The sequence below is a fragment of the Haliaeetus albicilla genome, chromosome 12 (genome assembly GCF_947461875.1).
Source record: "Haliaeetus albicilla chromosome 12, bHalAlb1.1, whole genome shotgun sequence".
In the NCBI taxonomy this organism is placed as follows: Eukaryota; Metazoa; Chordata; class Aves; order Accipitriformes; family Accipitridae; genus Haliaeetus; species Haliaeetus albicilla.
In genome coordinates, this window is record NC_091494.1 from 24,425,370 (window position 1) to 24,444,371 (window position 19,002).

Here is a 19,002-nt window from a genome sequence, read left to right on the forward strand (position 1 = left end):
TATCCACTGTACTGGGTGGAAAAGACTCACCCAGGATTATTAGGGAGGCTGAACCTCAGAGTGTTCAGAATTCAAATTCAAAAGCTCAGTAAGACATTTTGGATCTCCTAGTTCTGTGAAATTGAGAGATAGGAATCTTGTCACAAAAACCTCAGTAAAAAGAATTTCTTCATGTTTCACTTGGCAAAACAAAAGAAAATGGTTGCATAAGGCTTTACTATACAAAGATATTTCCAACCACATCTTCCCAAAGTTGTTAGTCTCATATAGTTACCTTGTGTAATAAATCTGATAATGTATCATTACCTCTTTCTATTCACACTACATTCATCTGGCTTGCATAAGTTTATCACAAACAAGGGATCACCGGTGAAGCTGTGCGCATTTTCTCCAGTTACTGGATTTGTTCCAGTAAACCAACTGATGAAGGTGGGTCTGCAAGACACTGGCAACTGCAAACTACTTGAATAGATCTACCTCAAAGTTGCACTTCAAAACAAGTATTATTAGTTTCTTTATATAGGCACAGATAAGATCAGTCATCCTTCTGAGCAAGATGTAAATTTCAAGCCCCTCTGTTCCTTGCTCTCACAAGCACAAAATTAAGAATTAAACAGTAAAAATCTACTTAGCAAAGGCTATCCCACTAGTCTCACTTGTTAGATGGGAATGACTCGGCAACCACGAGGCAAGCGCTGTCCTTAACAGAAGATCAGATTCCAATGCTCCCTGCTCTGCTCATCATTTTTAGCCTTGTGACTACACAGGCAAGACTGCACACCTGTGCTGTGCAGGATCAGAGCTTCAGAGATCAGCTTTCAGATCTGAGAGCAGTGCTTTTTAGAAGCACTGCACAGAATTTGATGACACAAGCCTGGGAGATCATGATGGCATTGATCAAGGCAGAAAAAAAAATCAGACTGAGAATGAATGAGTGTGATGACTGCAGGCCATGCAAAACAATAAAGTGAGAATCCTAAGTGACTGACTGCTTCAGGACAAAAGACAAAAGATAAAGTGATGTGTGAACACTCAAATCACATAGAAATTCTTGTGGATATCATAAAGCTATGAGGTAACTGGCATGTACCTCTGTAGAGCTGACATGAACCTGATACAGCTCTGGAACAAGGAAGAAAAATGTAATATATTTGAGGTGGGTGAGAATGTTTGTTTGTCTTGGCAAAGAACAGCTCATCTTATTCTACAGACTGTTCTGCCAATTGAAAAGCAGACTGGAGGGAATCATATACATTACTCTATTATCAGTAGGGACAAGACATTTTAAATACTGCTAGCAAGAGCCCTTTCACTCAGAAAACAAGAGAGATTTTAAAAATACTCTTTCGAATCCACAGTTTTAACACTCCCCACTGAAATACTGACAGCCCCAGTACTTTATATATATTGTTAACATCTTAAATAGTTTCAGTGATCCTAAACTGCTCCTGCAGTTTATGTTGAATCCATGCATATAGCATGTTTTATAATCACTGAAAGCACACCCTGAGAACTGAATTTGTTTCTGTGACAGAGCAGAACCAAAGACATTTTAGCATTGCTCTGATCTCTATAGTCCCTTTGTTGGTGTGAGCAGAAAAGAAGAAACAGACAAAAGTTTGCTGTCAAAAATATCAAAGTGCAGTAATCTTATCTCCTCTCTGTTACTGTCTCAAAAAAATCCCCAACCAAAAAACCAAAAAACCAAAAACATTACAACATATGTGTAAAGAAACACATTAACTATCCTGGCTCTGTTAAGAGCAGGTCTCCCAAGAAAAAAAAGTCATCTTTCCTGTCTGTACTTTAGTGGCAGAAGGTAGGAACACAGTTTTTGTCCTGGTCAATGACTTAATATCCTGGAGAAGAACATTTGGTTTGACACATCATTGAATTCCCCCTGAGGAACGTGTTGCTAACTGCTCATACTCAGCTTCTACTTTGGTCTGAAGTACACTTAACTTCTAACTTCTCAGGTATTTATAACGTGGGATCTAAGCGACATTAAGAAGTGTGATGTAGTGGCTGTTTTTAAAACCGTGGTGGTATACAAGCAGGCCACTTCCTGCAATTTAACAATTAGCTGAGAAAAACAGACAAGTACTATCAACTGCAGTAAGAAATAACATGTGCAGCTTGATGTGGTAAGTATGGAGGATGTTAAATTTCAAAGGGTAAATTATTTCACCTCAAATTATTTCAACAAAATCCAATCTACTTATTGGAAAAAAACAACTCCAAAAAGTCTGCAAGTGGCAAGTAAGACTGAGCAAGTATACTTGTCAAAATCAATTATTGCCTTTCAAGTGTAGGAAAATGAAAAATGAGCAATTAAGGATTGCTATTCTTTATTCAGAACTGAAAAAAAGATAAATGAGTCTGCAAGAAAAAATCTTAAGCTTTTTCTGCATGCTTCTTTGTTTCAAGTGATAGTTCTGTGAATATATAGGAGAGAAGAAAAGCCTTCTGCAAGGTATTCATCTTCTACATTCAGCTTCTTGGTTCCCCCGCAGACCTGCTATGTGAATCTTGTTAAAACAAGTTTATGTTAATTAGTCTGTGGGAACTAGAAAGAGGATTTCTGCAGCTGAGATTCCTTTTTTAGGCAGCCGGTAGGGCTAATCTTCAGCAAAGAAGAACTTTTAATACCCAGTAATGTTAAATAGTCTAAGTATGAGGGAATTTGCTGTCATTAGAGTACTGACATAACACAAATGAGACCTTCCCTAGGACAGGATTTATGTACTAGGTCATCTCAGTATGTGCGAATACACGTAAAATAAGTATCAAGTGAACAGCATATAGGTAAACTGAGCTTCCATAATTCCCTTACCTGTTTCAACAAGCCAACTATCATGGGTAAAAATGGTCATGACGGGCAGGTTGTGGGTGTAGGCAGGATTGCCTAAGGGTGTCTAGTCTGCTGTTAACAAAGAAATAAAAGCTAGTGTTACTTGCACCAAAATTTGGCTGGAAAGACGGTCTCTGGCCACCGAGAGTTGTGGCTCTTACCTGCAAATGACATTCTCCTTCAAAAGCTGTTAAGCAGGGACAACTGTTGTTAACACCGAGAACTGTGTAAACACCTGGGAAGGCAAGTTGAGCCTACACGCTGTCCCAAGGAGACCCACCGGGAGGGGAGGAGGGAGGGAAAGAAGGAAGGAAGGAAACAAACTCCCTGACCCCAACGCCAGGCAGACCTTCCCACCCGTCTCCACGCCAAAGCAGGAGGCAGGCGAGGCGCTGAGGTGGGGCGCCCTCCCATTGGCTGACAGAGGTGGGGGCACGAGGGTAGGAGAGGGGAGGAACTTGTGATTGGATGGTGGACGGTGGGCTGCCTTGTGATTGGGTGAGAGGCGGGTGCGGGCGGTGAGGGGGCGGTGTTGTGGCGGGACGCGAGGCAGGGCGGTGCTGTGGCCGGGCGGTGTCTCGCGAGAGTCGTGTGGCGGTAGCGGTCTCGCGCGGCTGCGGCCCGCTCCGCGCTCGCCCCCGGGTGCTTGGGCCGACGGCGGCGGCGCCGAGCAGAGCCGATCGCCGCTCCCCGCCCCGGTGAGTAATTCTTCCCCCGGCGGGCGGGGAGAGGGACAGCGCGGGTCGGGTTCTGGGGGTGGGTGTAGGTGCCTCCGCTGCTCTGCCCCCTGCTGTCTGCCTACTGGACCGCGCGGGCACGGCGCCTTCTCCGTGAGGGGGTGTGAGCCTTCGCCGGCCCCCCGCCCACGGCCGAGGCCCCTTCCTCCTTGCCCCTCTCCGGCTCCCCTTCAGCCGTGGGGGCGGCCTCCCGCCGCCTCCTCAGTCCTCGCAGGCCTCCGCCTGTGGCGGCTTACCCCCGCACACCCGGGACAGGCCGGTTCCCCCGCACCCACCCGTGACAGACCGGCCTCCCCCAGTTCCCAGGGCCCGAGGAGCACCGAGCAGGGCGGCTCCGTGCGGCCCCACCTCATAGCCTCGTTCTCTTGTGCCCTGCGGCTCCTCCAAGTTCGCAGCAGTCCGTGTGCGCCCTTTCCCTCCAAGCAGTCCCAGCTCGGCCGGAGGCGGCCCGCAGGTGTTGGGGGTCTCCCGAGCCTCCCGGTGTCAGCCCTTCGCACGCCTTCACACAGCGTCTGCTCCTTGTCGTGTGCTCCGTGCGGGCGTATTTCTGTCTTCTCCGTCCTCTGAAACGGCGGTTTCCCCCCCCCGAACGACCTGACTCCTTACAGGGCCGTCGTCACTGGGTATTATCTGTCCTCATCCTCCCTTTTGCCTTTCCTTGAAGAGCGGGATTGTGTCTGTTCCTTTTTGCTAGTGCTGTGTCTCATGTCTGGAAAAAGAGCATTTAGAGAGAAGAAGTTCGGCTGGTAGTGGAAGGGAGTAGGAGGCTTTTCCTTTGAAGTAAGAGCCAAAATAGAGTAGGTTATGACTGGACTTTGCATTTGTGGGCTTGTATGTCTGTGTGTTCATGTGTGCCATGGCTAAATGTGGTTCAGTTGGTACATGGAGTCACAACTCTGAAGAGAATTCTGCAAGTGCAGAACACCTAAAAAGCATCTCTGGACAGATTGGCGAGTGGTTAGATATTTATGTAAGTGTTTTGTGACTTCACAGCTTTTCATTTAAAAAAAATATTTCGGGGAAAGATGAGCTTTCCTTTACCATTTCTTACATTGTAGCAGTTAATCCTCACATAGTCTCAGACTATGCACATTAAAAATTCTAATGCTTTTCCTTGAAATATTTTAATGCTGATCACAGATGTGGAGTTTGGAATTGTAGTGGCTTAATTTCCTTTATCTGCTGAACTAAGAGAGCTTTAATGTTGCTAGTGCCAAGGGCCAGGAGTGTGTGTACCCTGTCTCCTTAAGATAGCTAATGAAGGCAACTGTTATAACAATGGTTGTTCTCATGTGAATACTGTTTAACCAAAGTTGGATTTTCTCATCTTGTATAGGATTCTTAACACGGTAGTCATTTGCTTGCAGAACTATCTTAGTGTGGCTTGAATTGGGGATAACTCAAGACTGGTGTGCAGGATATTACACTAAGTTGTGATTAGTAGTGCTTATGGGAACTCTAAGAAAAAAAAATGCTGTATTCTTCTAGAAGGACATAAGTCACTGGTAAAAGCTGCTTATCTGCAAATCAAGGGAATTATTGAAACTGATAAAGTAGTTTAACTTACTTGTATGGTCCGGTTGTCAGTCTTCAGCTGGGTAAGGAGTTTTGTTTGCAAAGACTACCATATAATCAGATAGGATTCTTGTTCGTAACTCGGTACCTTCACTTCCATATCTGTTATGATTGGAAATCTCTCCTTCAGTAACAGAATGAACTAAAATATAAAATGTTGTTGTTGGAAAGCAGTTACGATTCCTTGCCTTTTGATAATGGAAACTAATTTATACACATGAGTCTGTAGCAAACTGGTAACTTTAAATTAATAAATAGTCTGGATTTATTTGGTCTTCTGATTTCTGAGACAATTGAAAACATGTAACATTGCTGTTATCTAAATGTAGACAACATAGTAATGACTAGAATTTTGGTTACACAAGAAAAACAATAGTCTAGTTCCAGATACAAGTTAATTTTTAATATGTCTTCATGCTTTTGTTTTCTGGGTTTGAAATTGTCAGTTAAAGCTTGACATTTAGTTCTTTCTGGTTTTATTTTTAGGAGAGCTGAAAATCTGCTCTCGCATTTAGCTCTTTATAAATTTTCTTGCTTTAAGTTTCAGATTTCTCATATATTAGTTTATTATTTTTAAAATGCCTTAACTGATTGTCCATCCCCAATATCTCTTCTAACTAATAAATTCTTACAATACTTTTATATGGGAAAGCTTAACAAACTTTCATTGCCTTTTGTCATTCTGGATTAAAAGCTACATGAAGGCATTTTAGTCATCTGAAGATGTCCTCTAATAAATTGTGCATTTCTCTTGTGATCTGTAGACTCTTCTTTTAGCACACTGCACAGAACAGATGCAGGACATCAGTAATGGTTAGTAGAGAGAGGTTGGGGTTTTTTCTTGTTTTGTTTTCTGTTTCTTCTTGTGGTGAAGACTTTGACAAAATTATTTGACAGGTCTGTGGAAAATGGATGAAAAAAAAGCATTATGTATACCTTAAGATCTTGTTATTTCTGGTCTGAAAACACGCCAAAACTTCATCCAGAAAATAGTCAAAGATTTGCTTCTAACTTGTCTTATGGTGTGGATGTTCTGGGTACTTCATTTATGTATTAACTCGACCAAGTGTGTTTAGATAAATTATCAGATAAAATGTAGTAACCAACTCGTTCTTCAAAACAATGCATGGCATATACCTTGATAATGTTTTGGGGTTTTTTTTGCTCTTTTTGTCTCCTAGAAATGGGTCTGCTTTCAGAAGATGCAATGCATTAGATGTGGTGCTTGGAACAGGATTAGTCATGGCATCAGAACTATGTAAAACAATATCTGAGGCAAAGCTGGAAAGGCACAAGAACTTGTTCTTAAATTACCGAAATCTCCATCAATTTCCTTTGGAGTTACTGAAAGATGAGGGGCTGCAGTACTTGGAGAGACTTTATATGAAAAGAAATTCCCTGACCACATTGGTACGACAACCTCTTTATTGTAATGTTTACTGTCTGTATGTTTAGGAATTCTGATTTGTGGAACAGAAAAAAACAAGATAATTTAAAAAAAAAAATCTTACAGCAAATCTGATTCTGAATGATGTCATCCATTGTGAAATATGAGTATTTGGTTGTATTATGTTTGAACTTGCATAGGTAATGTAGAGTGTAATAAATGAAAGTTTATGACATTTTATAGTTACACATTTGAAGCTCTGTGAAGATCTGCTGGGGGTTTTCTTGTGAGGTTTGGTTGGTTTTGTTTTGTTTGTTTTTTTTTTACTGCTATAAATTTTGCTTGGTGGTCAGGCTTTTCTACCACTAGGTGATACTATGCAAATCTAGTCTACATTCCTTTGTTAGGCTAAACTACTTTTGCCTTGGTACATGCCTTATTTTAAAGGTGTCATCCATCCCAGGGTCTAATTCAAAACTTGCTGTTAAGGTGCCAGTGAAAACTTGTGTCTGTGGGCTGCTGTTGATAGGAGAACAAACAGTTAATTTCAGGGATGTGGGATTTTCTGTTGTGGGGTTTTTGTTTTGTTGTTTTTCCCTGAACTGAACAAATTCTCACCCTGAATGAATGATGTGACCTCAGAATTCAGTGTGGACTAGTTAAATAATTGTGTGGGATATTCTGAGCTGGTAAGACTCTCTCTCTAGAGTCAGAACTTGCCACTGTTAGTAGGCTCAAGTCTCCAAGTAATTCAGGTTTTTTTTGTCTTGGGGTCTTCCATGGTGTGATAGGTAAAATAATAGCCAGGGCAGAGGAGCTGGAGGGCCTGACTACTTAAAATTCACCAAAATAATATGTTTTTCAGCACTTCCTAGAAAAAGTCCATTACTCCAGTTTAAGGAATAGTGTTTAAAGCTTTGGCAATGATACATTAGAATTCCTCAATAAAGGTTTCACTTCTTGGGCCAAAAGCTGAAAGGATTCTTAAGATTTTATGCCTTTTCTTCATCTTGAATGAGTCACTTAAGTTTACATGGACTGTAGAGAAGTATTTTGGCACTTCTTGGTTTTGAGCAAGTCTTTTGCTTAATAATTTAATGGGAGGATAGGATTCATGGTTACAAATTAAAACTGCTTTAAAAATTAACTGATGACTGTAAACAGTTCTGCTTTGACACTTTGTGAAATTCAGTGATTATTTAGTGGTGTAAGGTTTGTGAAGTTTGTACTGCTCAAAAGATAAAACAATGATAAGGAGAGTTTTGCATATGCTTTTTCTGTATGTATGTGTTAGAGCCTGGTTTTGTTTTTCTCAAAGTAATTATAAAATAGAAACCAAAACGAAGTCTTGAAAGTAACAGTTTAGTTCCATTTTCCTCTTGATATCTGTTAATACTACCAGCCAATAGATGTGTAAGATGGCATAAGTAATTACCCATGGTTACTGTCAACAGAAGATGTGTTAAATGAGGGAGGCAGCTCTCGCCCACAACTGTTCGGTATTGTAATTGAGGCCTGGGATAAAGGAACTGAAACAACATTAAAATGTAGATCATACCTCGGCAAAATGACTTGCAAACAGCATCAAGTAGAGCATTAGGATTCAAAATGATCAGGATAACTTGCTCATAATATGACTCGGTGGCATCTCATTCAAGTGCATAGCACTACAGTTAGGACCTAGGCAAACAAAATGGGGTCTGATTCACTGAGCATCTGTTCAGCAGAATAGATGTTGGAAGTTGTAGTGGACCAAAATAGATCAAATTAGCAGCATGTTACAAAGAAAGGCAAATGTTTTTTTGGAACGTAGGAAGTTTCACAATCTCCATTAGAAGCAGAAGGGGATAATTATTGGATACTGTTAAAGCATAAGCTGGAGCAAAGGTTGAGTCTGGAGTTTCATACTTAGGAACGACCTAGGTAAACTGGAAAGAACCTAGAAAGCAGCAACAAGGGATTTTTAGAGAACATGCCCTGTGAGAGAAGGTTGAGAGATTTAGGTTAATTCCTCTTGCAAAAAGAGAAGACAGAGGAAGAAAAAAATAGAAGAGGAGGAATGGAGGAGAGCTGAAATCATCAGTGTTTTTACACAGCAGTATTTTCATAATGATTTTTTTTTTATGTCCATTGCTGGTAAGACAAGTAATACTCTCAATTTCAGTAAAGTACTAGTAAGTTGCCAGGGGGTGGGGGGAGAAATCTCATCTGAGAATAGTTGAAAACAAATAGGGTATTGAAGGAAGATGTCTCTTTTGGCCTTGTGCTCCTTTGATTCTATGCGAGAAGATGAGCATTAGCTCACGAATAAAGACTTTAAATTGCATATGGATTATTAGCAATCATCAAAAAGAAATACTGTGCAGATTTAGTTAAAGTTAGGTGGTACTTTTGTCCCGCCAGTTCATTCCTTCAGAGTTCTGAAAAATGTTGACTAAATCAGCTTTTGTTCTTTGCTCTTCTAAAATTATTCTAGACCTTGACAGATGGCTCGTATGAAAACGTCTGGATTAGTTATGCTGACAGAATTTACATATACCTTGCCTAAGAATAATTTAATTTTTGTCTTCGTTGGCAAGTTGGAAATGATAGAGGGCTATGACATAATGAATGGATCAAGAAGCTGTATAGCACATCAGCAGGTTCACTTTTTGAAAAACATCCAGAGGGGTGTGAGGGCAAGGCAAGCTTCCCTAAGCTGGTGGCAGAATTAATAATTCATTTATCATCATTTGTTGTCATGTCACCAGTAGAGACCAGAGTTAGTTTTACCTCTCAACTGATGGATCATGAATAGGTTTTTTTAAAATCTTAATTTCATTGTAGGATGTTGTATTGAGCAACTTTGACTCAGACCCATTGTTATTGTGGTACTCAAGATAAGCAGAATTTCTGTTATGGACTTGCTCAGCTCTAAAGTTGTCTCTCTCCTGAATTTAGCTCTCTTAACAATATGAAGCAGTTAAAGGAAGAATAAGAGTATAACCTTCATGTATAATGTGAAAATAGTTTGTGATTCAGGTTAGTATCCTTATTCTAATAAAGGGTGTAGGATGACAGTGAATTTGTTTTTTCACATTCCCTCTTAATTTTTTAAATTAAAGCTTGAATTTTTTGTGCTTAAGCATGTTGCAGCCTTTGCATATTTTCCCAGCTTAAGCTTTTCTCTTTGACCAAATAAAATTCTATGCTGAGAAGATCAATGTACTGTAGTAAATCTTCCAGTAGGTGGCAACAACTGATTAGTTATAGCCTATTTCTTGGGTCTTGACGTCAACGGATGCATTTATTGAGACATCAGTTGCTGCTCCATAGTTAAAAACAAACTATTTTTTGTACTCAGCTCTAGGATGTGGCATGTTTGCTACATAAGAATATTATGACATTACTTTTTCAGGTTAGCATATTTCTTCATAATAAATTTATAAACACAAAGTATTTTAGATGATAGTATACCTTTAATTTACATGTCAGTGAAAATTGCTAGGTTTTTTAAAAAAGTAAATTGACCATGTGATCGAACTGCTTTTAAAATTAATTTGTTTCTGCATATATGTGTATTGTAAAAACTTTTTTCAATAAAACATATCTATGTTTAAAGTAGATTTCTTAAGCTATAAAACTGTTTTAACCTTGGATATGTTTGGGTACGCTTACCAACATGACATATGAAACTTGTGAAGCCGATTTTGTGATATAAATGCCATCAAGAAACAGAATTGCAGCTAGGGATCAGTTAGCAGTTAGAAAATGATATGCATGTTAATATGTAAATATGGAAATCTAGTTTGATGGATTCAGCACTTCTGCTTTGATGGTAACTGATTAAGCTACACAAAGTTTGTAGGTCATTTCCCAGTTTAGCAGCATTACAAAATAAAATACATTATGGTTAGACATCTTGTATAGTTCTTGTTCTACTTTAAGTCTGTAAAGGCTGCAGCTTCTTAGCAGTCTCTTGGCTTCAACTAACTCAATTACTTGAATATATTTTCAATAGTAAGGTTTTGGTAATTCATCTTTTCAGCCTCAGAAGTCTGACTACCATTTGGTTGAGGACACGTTGATGTCGCTTCTAGTCTGTAGTTCTGTTTCAGTAGTAAATTGCTCACTTCATATATCCCAGATCGCACTGATGGAGAACGTGCAGGGATGTGGAAATAGGGTGTTGTATACAACCTCCTTGATGCCATTTTTTTGTGACTAGCTGCTGACATGTTTTAGTATGGTTATTAAAAAGAGTTGGGTACACAATATGTGTGTGTCTGGTTTTTGTTTTGAAACCTAAAAAATCTCTAACTCTTTTTCAGCCAGAAAACCTTGCACAGAAGCTTCCAAACCTCGTGGAATTGTGAGTTTGTGTAGGAGTTCTAATATATTTTTTTATTATGCTGATCCATCTTATCTTAAAATAATTCTAGGATGTATTGCTTGCACATAACCTACCTCTTAAGTGTGAAGAGTTTTCTTGGAGGGCAAGAAAGGGTCAATTTTTGTTGGGTTTTTTTTTCTTTTTTTTTTTTAAAGGACATGTATCCAGATGTATTCAGTCCCATGTTAATATTTCTAACAATTTTTTGTTTATTGTATAACAAGAACTCTGTTACAAATGTCTACACTGCTAAGGGAAAAAATACTTGCCCCCCCAACTCCTGTGTAGACTGTTGTCACCCTGATAAAGCACTGGAACCTCCAAATGCAATGGTCAGATAGTTGTGACAGAGCCAGAGTAACAGGTTACTGCCTCCAGCCCATTCCTAGCTGCTCATTTCCACCCTAGCTACCAGAGTTAGTATGATCTCAGTCTTGCTGATTGTAGTAATAAGTTTTTTTGGAACCAAGTCACAGATTGTCAAATAGGAGCAGGAATGAGCAAGTAGGGGTAGTAACTATTTAATGGTGATTGCTGTAGGCAGAGTAGTTTATCCAATCTTGTCCAAAGAATGGATGTCACATGAACTGTATTATTTTGGCAATTAATTTTAAGCTGTAAGCCCCTGAGTCAATGTTTTCTTCCCTCCCCTATTTTTTCTTGTAAGGTTATGATTTCCTTGTATGGTAGGATTGATGGCGGGGGTGTTAAAAGGGACATTCTCTTTTCCATTTATAACTCATTCGGCTCACTTTCAGTTGACTAACTGATGGACCATTGATTCTGTTTGTTTAATGGAAAGCTCCAAACAGAGGATGTGTATATCTGAGTAGTCTAATGCATTCAGCTGTCTGATCTTGTCATCTTAATTTGGCCCTTGAAACCACACCTTTCTGGTACAGGCGACCACAGTGTAATTGAAGTGTTTTGTAGGTCACTGCAGTCTCCGACTTGCTTAAGAGATGGTCTTGTCTCATCATGCCTGAGTCTTGAGAGTATGTTTATGCTCTAAAGCAGTAAAATAAATATTTTTATATTTGATATACCTAGTATTTAATGATTTGCCATGGGGCATCAGGAAATCTCAGTGTTATCTGATGGTGCCTTTAGGAAAACCTGTATAAATTACAGCTTAAAATAATCTCTTACAAACAATGAATTGTAGGAGTCAAACCTGATTATTTGGGGTTCAGCAAGCTTAGTTGTACCACCATTATCCCGCACATTCTGGTGGTCTAGAGAGAACTGCAGTGGGCCTGTGGTTTTGTGTAGGTCTAATAGTACAAGTCAGTATTTGATCAGACAATAAGACATCTTTTGTTGACAGAGAAGAGACCACAAAATAAAGATTTAATTAAAGAATAATGTATTATAGTAGCTTTAAATTTTGAAAAACAAACTTAACTCATTTTCATTTTCCTGAAAGTTACAGTCTTAGCAATTTCACTATATATTTTTAAAAACTTCACTGTTGTCTGTGTTTCTTTGTATATCGTTTCCCTCACACTGGATAGATCCTCATAATACACATTTTTTTAGCTTGAGTGAAATAGTTCACAAGTATTTTCAGGAGCTGCAGCTGAAGTGAGTAGGAGAATTCTCATCTTGTGATTATACATGAGGATTTCTACAAACATATCTGCTATCCTTATGTTTGTTACGTTTTTAGTAAACTTTAAATGTCTGCAATTTTTAAAGAAAAAGAGAAGGCTCAGATGCTCCATGCAGTTGAAATGTTCATATGTCTGTCTTCTTGTTCTGCTTCTATCTCCCTGAAAAGAAAGGCTCCTACTTTAGGAAATGCTGTTGAATAGAATGGAAAAAAAATATGCTGTGCAAATAATCCATGTGTGCCTAAGCAATTGGACATTGAGTACTCAGTATTCCTTTATAATTAGATATCAATATTTGAAAATTATGTTACTCTTATTTTCTACAAGACCCGTTCGTTCATTTGCAGCAATGTTGATTGACAACTAAAAAAATATGTAGTTTTTATGTTACCAGTAGTACTGGAAGTGCTCCAGCAGAGGGTGCTGAATATTCTTGGTGAGAGATCTGGCCATCCTCTGTAACTACCTAAATGACGATGTGTAAGATTGCTTTTTTTCTTTTGAAAAATGTACTCTAGGTTTGAAAAACCCACTTGCAGTGAGTAGATCATGTGCTTGTTTCTTCAGTCAGTAAAGGTGTAAGAATTTATGTGCAAGGGAAAATGTTTTTAATTGTATAATTTGTGTGGGTTTGGGCTTTTGTCTTTACTTGCTCAGCATTTAGTGGGGAATAACCTGGTGATCAAATATGGTTCGTTCTGGTTATTCTATTTCCTTTATCCTTTTCCCTTTTTGTTTTCCTCTTATAACTCTCAAAACTAAAGCCTATTATTACTGTAACTGTGAATGTTTTGTTTTAAATAATTTTATGTTATTCTCTCTCATTTTTATGTTATTCATTTAATAGTCTAAGTGAAACTTAAGTACCTATCCATTGCCAGTTTATACAGTTTCCACAGCCTTTGTGGTCATAGAGAGGAATGGCTTTGAGGGTGCTCTTTCAGTCTGAAATTGGATATTTTGCAAACTGATTATGTAGCAGAAGTCCTTGAGGGTAACAGGTGGTGTCCTCTGCTTTTTTTTTCTCCTCCCCCCAGGTACCTTCATTCAAATAACATAGTTGTTGTACCTGAAGGTAAGTAACCTACCAGCTCACAATAAGTGGCAGGAATCATAAAATATTCATTTTCTTCTTTGAAGAGGCCTGTTTTTCCTTTATTTTCCCATAAAACATTAAAGATTTTCATACAAAATATACTAGTGTAGCTCTTAGTTGATAATATCCTTGTTTATGCTATGTTAAATTCTTTTAATGAATTCTCAAATGCACCTAAATGCTGTTTGCTTCAGTTCTAATTGCAGAAAGTGAAAAGTCTAAATGGCGCTCATCTACAGAAACAAAAATCTGGAGTGTCTTCTGCTTTCAGCCAGTTACCACACAGAATATTCTGCTCATTTAGATCATGACAGATTTGAAACTTAAAGTATCAAGAACTTGTACTAGTTTTTCTTTCTTGTCTTAATTGTAGAGTTACATGCCCAACCTCAGGAAAGTACTTTAAACTCTTTCTGAATATATAAAATGGGTAGACTTAAAGGAAAGGAATGGAAAAACTGATTTCAGAGCAGAATCGTCTGAGGGGAGTCTAGAAATGGGAGTATTCTGTACTTTGCTTCCTCCCCCCCCTCCCCGCCCCATCTCACTGCCAGCAGTATTGCTTGTTTGATAGATAAGCATTTCCACAAATTATGTCATTCAGTTGTGAGACTGGCTTTAATACGTCAAAATCTGCTCAGACATAGGTGTTAGGTACTGTGGCTTTTTATCCTCTCATAGTCCTATTAAGATTTTAACATTACTGTTGGGTCACATTCACGTTTTAATCTGTTCTCTCACAAGCCATTGGCTCCCTCGTTAAACTGCAGTTTCTGGACCTAAGTGATAATGCCCTCGAAATTGTGTGTCCAGAGATTGGCCGCCTGAGATCTTTACGTCATCTTCGCTTGGCTAACAACCAGCTGAAATATTTACCTGCAGGTAAGTACAAATGTGTGAGGGATTACAGCAATGACAAATTCCATTTGAACTCAATTTGCATAGTGATATGCTCTAGGTTTATTCGTATCTTACAGTTGAAGCATGGTACAACTTGCATTTAAAGACTAAGCAGGGATTGCCATTGTATGTATTGTAGTGAATATACTTTGTAGCTGGAAAAAAGCCATGCTGTATGTACTTGAGGTGAAAAAGTCCTGAAAAATGCTTCTGAAGTGGGGAAAAAATTATCTATTTAACAGTCTTTGCCGTTGTATCAAGAAAATATTGAACTTCCTTGAGAAGACACAAAATGCCAGTGACAACTGGCATTATGATAAAATGATGTTTCTTCCAAATTTCCAGAATATAAAGGATTCCAGTCTGTCCTTCCTTGCTTTTTGCCCAACAGCCCCATACTTGTATTTTCTAAAAAGACACATGTCTAGTAGGTTTGCCTATAGCAGTTCTACCTCACTATGACAGTAAATAACAAATGTTTGTCTTGCTAGTTTATAATAAAAAAAGCAAAATTTATTCAAAGTGAATGTGACTCAGTCAGGAAAAAGTTGACCATAGGCAGATTTTGAATGATTTTTTTTCTTCTACATACTTTGATAAGCAGACATAACTGATTATTCTTCTTTCATTGCCCTTGTATCTGTCCAGATGAGATGATGGTGATTTTTAAATACTTCCTTATTTTATTTTTTGATGTTTCTCTGGCGTATTTGCATTTTCTGATTTGCAGAGATGATAAGCTAGGGCCAGCATTTCAAAAAACTAGTCTAACTTAATCTAACAGAATTAGCTTTGGCTCTAATTTTAACTAACTTCTCAATATGACCTTCATGTGTTTGTAAGTTCACATTGCTTATTCTCAAGAAATATATTGCAATTGCTCCTTGAAGTTTTGGGTGCAGAAATCTAGCTGTCCTTCCCTTGTACTTTTCTAGGCATAATAAGCTTAATAAGAAAAAGTCAAAGGATGATTATGATTAGAAAGAAAAAAAATTTATATGACTATGTAAATTCTCTGGAATGAAATTAGATAAACCTGTTAAACATTATGACCTAAGGCCAATAAAATTTCCATCAATTTTCGGATGTCCTACATTCAAAAGAAAGGAGTGACTTGAGTGTGCTTTATGTTCCTCAAAGATAATTTACCTTATGGTACTGTACCATGAAAGAAAGACTTGTTCAAAGAAAAAGTGACACATTTTCTGCAAAACTTCACACGTTAACTTAAAAAGGTTCCAAAAAAGACTTTCAAAAGGATAATTTACATTACTGAAGAGTTGATTTCGAGTCTACCACATTTGATTAGGAACTGGTATCAGCTGCATAGGCATGCTGCATTTAATTTCTCCTGAAGTTTACAAAATTTGGTACTGAGCATTGTCCTTAAGCGTGTCTAGTTTTGTGTGCATGAAAATTTTGCATGCTTAGAAATAATACTGCTGTTGGCTACTTTTGAATCAGAGAATCCAGTGGTGTCTGGTCTTTCTGGTTTTGCTGGTAGTGTACCATCAGTTTATACATATGCCATTATTGCTGTCATTACTAATCCTGCCTGTTCAGATGCTGTCACTGTCAACAGGACTGGATGTCATAGAGTCAGAGCAAGATTAGTCTTTCACTTAGACTGGAGAGTTAATCTGCTGCATTTCTTAAACATAACACTTCCTGCAGAGGGCTTCCAAGCATATTTGCATAGTTTTTCTTTGTGAAATTGCTAATATTTCAAAGATGACTTTATACCAAAATCTTTAAGTTTGAAAATAACATTTATGGTCAACAATTGAAAAAATAGAGCAAAATAGTAGAGTTTGATGAGTTGTTTTATCCTTAACTATATTGGTAGCATGAATCTTCATAATAGGCTTAAACAGTGTTCTGTTAGGAAAGCTAGTAAAGTTAATAAAATGAACTAGGATGAGATGTGATTTCACTGCAGTACATCATTCTACTGTGTGTTAACTACTTGCTTTACAGCAGATACTGCATTGCAATGCATTGTTAGGGAAAGACAGCTCTTAATTGCTCTTAATTTATAGTAACTGTTTAAGATACAATTTAGCTTCTACTAGTGCAGCTTGTGCAGAATTTAAAGATCTGCATTAAAAAATAGCTTTCAGGTATAGGTGATAGTCATTTTTTAAAGTAACTTTTCAAAACTAGTGACTGTTTTCTGGACTTAGACCTGCACATATCACACAAATGGCAGTGAACTGTTTATCACAGCAGAGGTTCTAGTTAAGACAGGCTGATCAGTATTCACCATGTGTAACCACATAGGCCAACTTGCAGCATAATGACGTCGTCACATAAAAAGCTTACTTTAGAGTTGTTGCCCTGTCATTCCTCTTGTCTTTCCCTTCCCATCGTGTGGTGTTACAAGTACCCTCAGTTTTTGTTGAAACTCAATGGATATCTAGGAGGATACTCTCAGTAATATCCTTAATCAATTGCTAAAAAAAATCTCTTAATTACAACTGCAGAACAGTTGGATGGTAAATGTTTGCCATTAAGTGTCTGAACGTCCACACATTTTTATTGCATTTTGTATTTTAAGAATGATTCTCTGTTGTGTCTTCCTTAATTGTGATTAAGAACTGAAAGAAACAATGCAATTAATAGCATAAGTTGATTCATTATCTATTTTTAACGTTTTTGTTCCACAATTCACAATTAGTGTTAATTTTTAGTATTTAATATTTGCCTTATAGAAATCTAGCATAACTCTTTTTAAAACCATTGAAATAGTATGCATCATGAAGCTGTATAAAGATTTATGTCTTCAGTCTGATTGTAGACGTTCTTCAGACCCTAATAAAGGTTGAGTCTGTGCTGCTGTTTATCTTCAATGCAAGATTTTGGTCTCTGAGTACCTGTTTTCATTAAGCTTGTGAGAATTTAATAATGAAGACTTCTATTCTTTTCTCAGGTTTGGTCATGATTGTCTAACTAGTTTGAAGAAGTTACTTTAGGGGCGGGGGTGGGGGAGAATGGTGAAAATATATAATGAATGCTTAAGTCTTAGTTTCCTGAAGAAATCAGGCAATAAGGGATTGATGGGATGGGGAAAGGGCCTTGGAGATTAGAAAGCGCTTTCTGTGCTGTGGCACTCTTGCAGTGTAAAGGATAATCCTACCTAGTGAGCAAACACTAGCAAATCAGTGTCACCCGTGGATAAGATCATGTACTTTGGCCTCAAGGCACTTTGCTTAATAGTGTGCTACCACTGAAACAATGGGACTTCCATCATGCATCATTAAATTGTGAGAATTGTTGAAAGATGACAAAGCTAAACTTGATGAGAAGCAAAGGGAAAAATTTGTCCAGAAGAAGCATGTTGAAATTGAAATATAATATAAAATGGCTGGAAGAAAATGCTTTGTGAAATTCTCTTGAAGTCATGTTTTGAATATACTTCGGATAAATTTAGTAAGCGGACCAGCTTCTGCCTAATGCGGAGTCATCAGTATCTATATTCTGTGGTAATCAGAATCACTAACTGAGAGACTCTGTCTTTGAGAGGAGAGCTGATTAAAAGAGTTGCAAATAAGTAAGAAGATGAGATTTAATATTATTAAGTTCTCTTGAGCCCTTTATTGAAATACACAGCATTTTTTTGTTCTGCAAACTGTAAATCTTGTAGCTTCTGTCTTTAACAATTTCTTGGTTCTTTTATTTGGCTCTGCTATATATAATTCTTGAACATGCTATAAAGTTTTGTGAAGTTTTGTACTATTTAACTGTAGCACTTAAATAATCTAAATTCTTGAGGGCCATTTGGAAATATGTAATGCCAGAGATCTTATTTGAAAAAAATCTTAGAGTTGCAGCATAAACAAAATATGGTTATTATTTGATATTATTACATTAGTTCATGTGTAAGCTTGACTTAAGAGTTGACATTATGTTTTCATAGTAGCTTAACTTTAGTTTTTTAAGATTTCTCTTTATTCAGAGAATTGGTGTCTCATTTTAATTTAGAATTGTAGTTAGTCCTATATGAATGTGCTCTCAGAAGTACATTTTCTGAATCTTCTCACTTATGAATGACTAATTAGGAAGTTCCCCTTTGTTTCTGATGTTTATAATACATGTGATATTTAAACTTCTTTCATTCTTGAGAAATTGTATTTCTTTTCTCTTCGTGTAAGCATTATTGCATCATTTGCCAAAAAAAAAAGTAATCCAGTGAAATATACTGGAAAAATGATTCTTCAGGAGTTCCAAAGCCAAAGTTATCTCTCAGTTTTGCTGCGTTACCATTTAGATTTGATTTGGCTTTAGCCTTGGAAACTTTTGATTTTCAGATTTACATTTTGGTCTTGTAGTTAGTGAATGCACGTTTGGACAACAGATGACTTAAAAAAGGGTGAGTTATACTCAAAGTTGGACTTAAGTTTCTTATTTGACATGGATTAGATTTTTTTTATTGCACATTACTTGAGATATACTTCTCCTTAGAAATGGCATG

The 19,002-nt window shown here is 37.7% G+C and overlaps 1 protein-coding gene and 1 long non-coding RNA gene across 4 annotated transcripts in view; one reads left to right on the top strand and one right to left on the bottom strand.

Moving 5' to 3' along the window:
- The window catches only part of LOC138688071 (uncharacterized), a 48,433-nt gene extending 45,294 nt beyond the window's left edge, over positions 1–3,139 (bottom strand). Inside the window, exons 1-2 of the long non-coding RNA XR_011327134.1 lie at positions 3,013–3,139; positions 2,834–2,923 (exon numbers count right to left, since the gene is read on the bottom strand). This is a non-coding gene — a long non-coding RNA (uncharacterized lncRNA). The remainder of the gene's footprint in view (positions 1–2,833; positions 2,924–3,012) is intronic.
- Positions 3,140–3,400: 261 nt separating this feature from the next.
- The window catches only part of LRRC28 (leucine rich repeat containing 28), a 56,886-nt gene continuing 41,284 nt past the window's right edge, over positions 3,401–19,002 (top strand). Inside the window, exons 1-5 of one of the 3 annotated variants that reach the window (XM_069798519.1) lie at positions 3,401–3,549; positions 6,345–6,573; positions 10,861–10,901; positions 13,573–13,610; positions 14,376–14,513. In XM_069798519.1, coding sequence (XP_069654620.1) covers positions 6,406–6,573; positions 10,861–10,901; positions 13,573–13,610; positions 14,376–14,513 — 385 coding nt within the window. In that variant the 5' untranslated portion in view covers positions 3,401–3,549; positions 6,345–6,405. The remainder of the gene's footprint in view (positions 3,550–6,344; positions 6,574–10,860; positions 10,902–13,572; positions 13,611–14,375; positions 14,514–19,002) is intronic. The other 2 variants (XM_069798520.1, XM_069798518.1) reach the window with 2 other exon arrangements.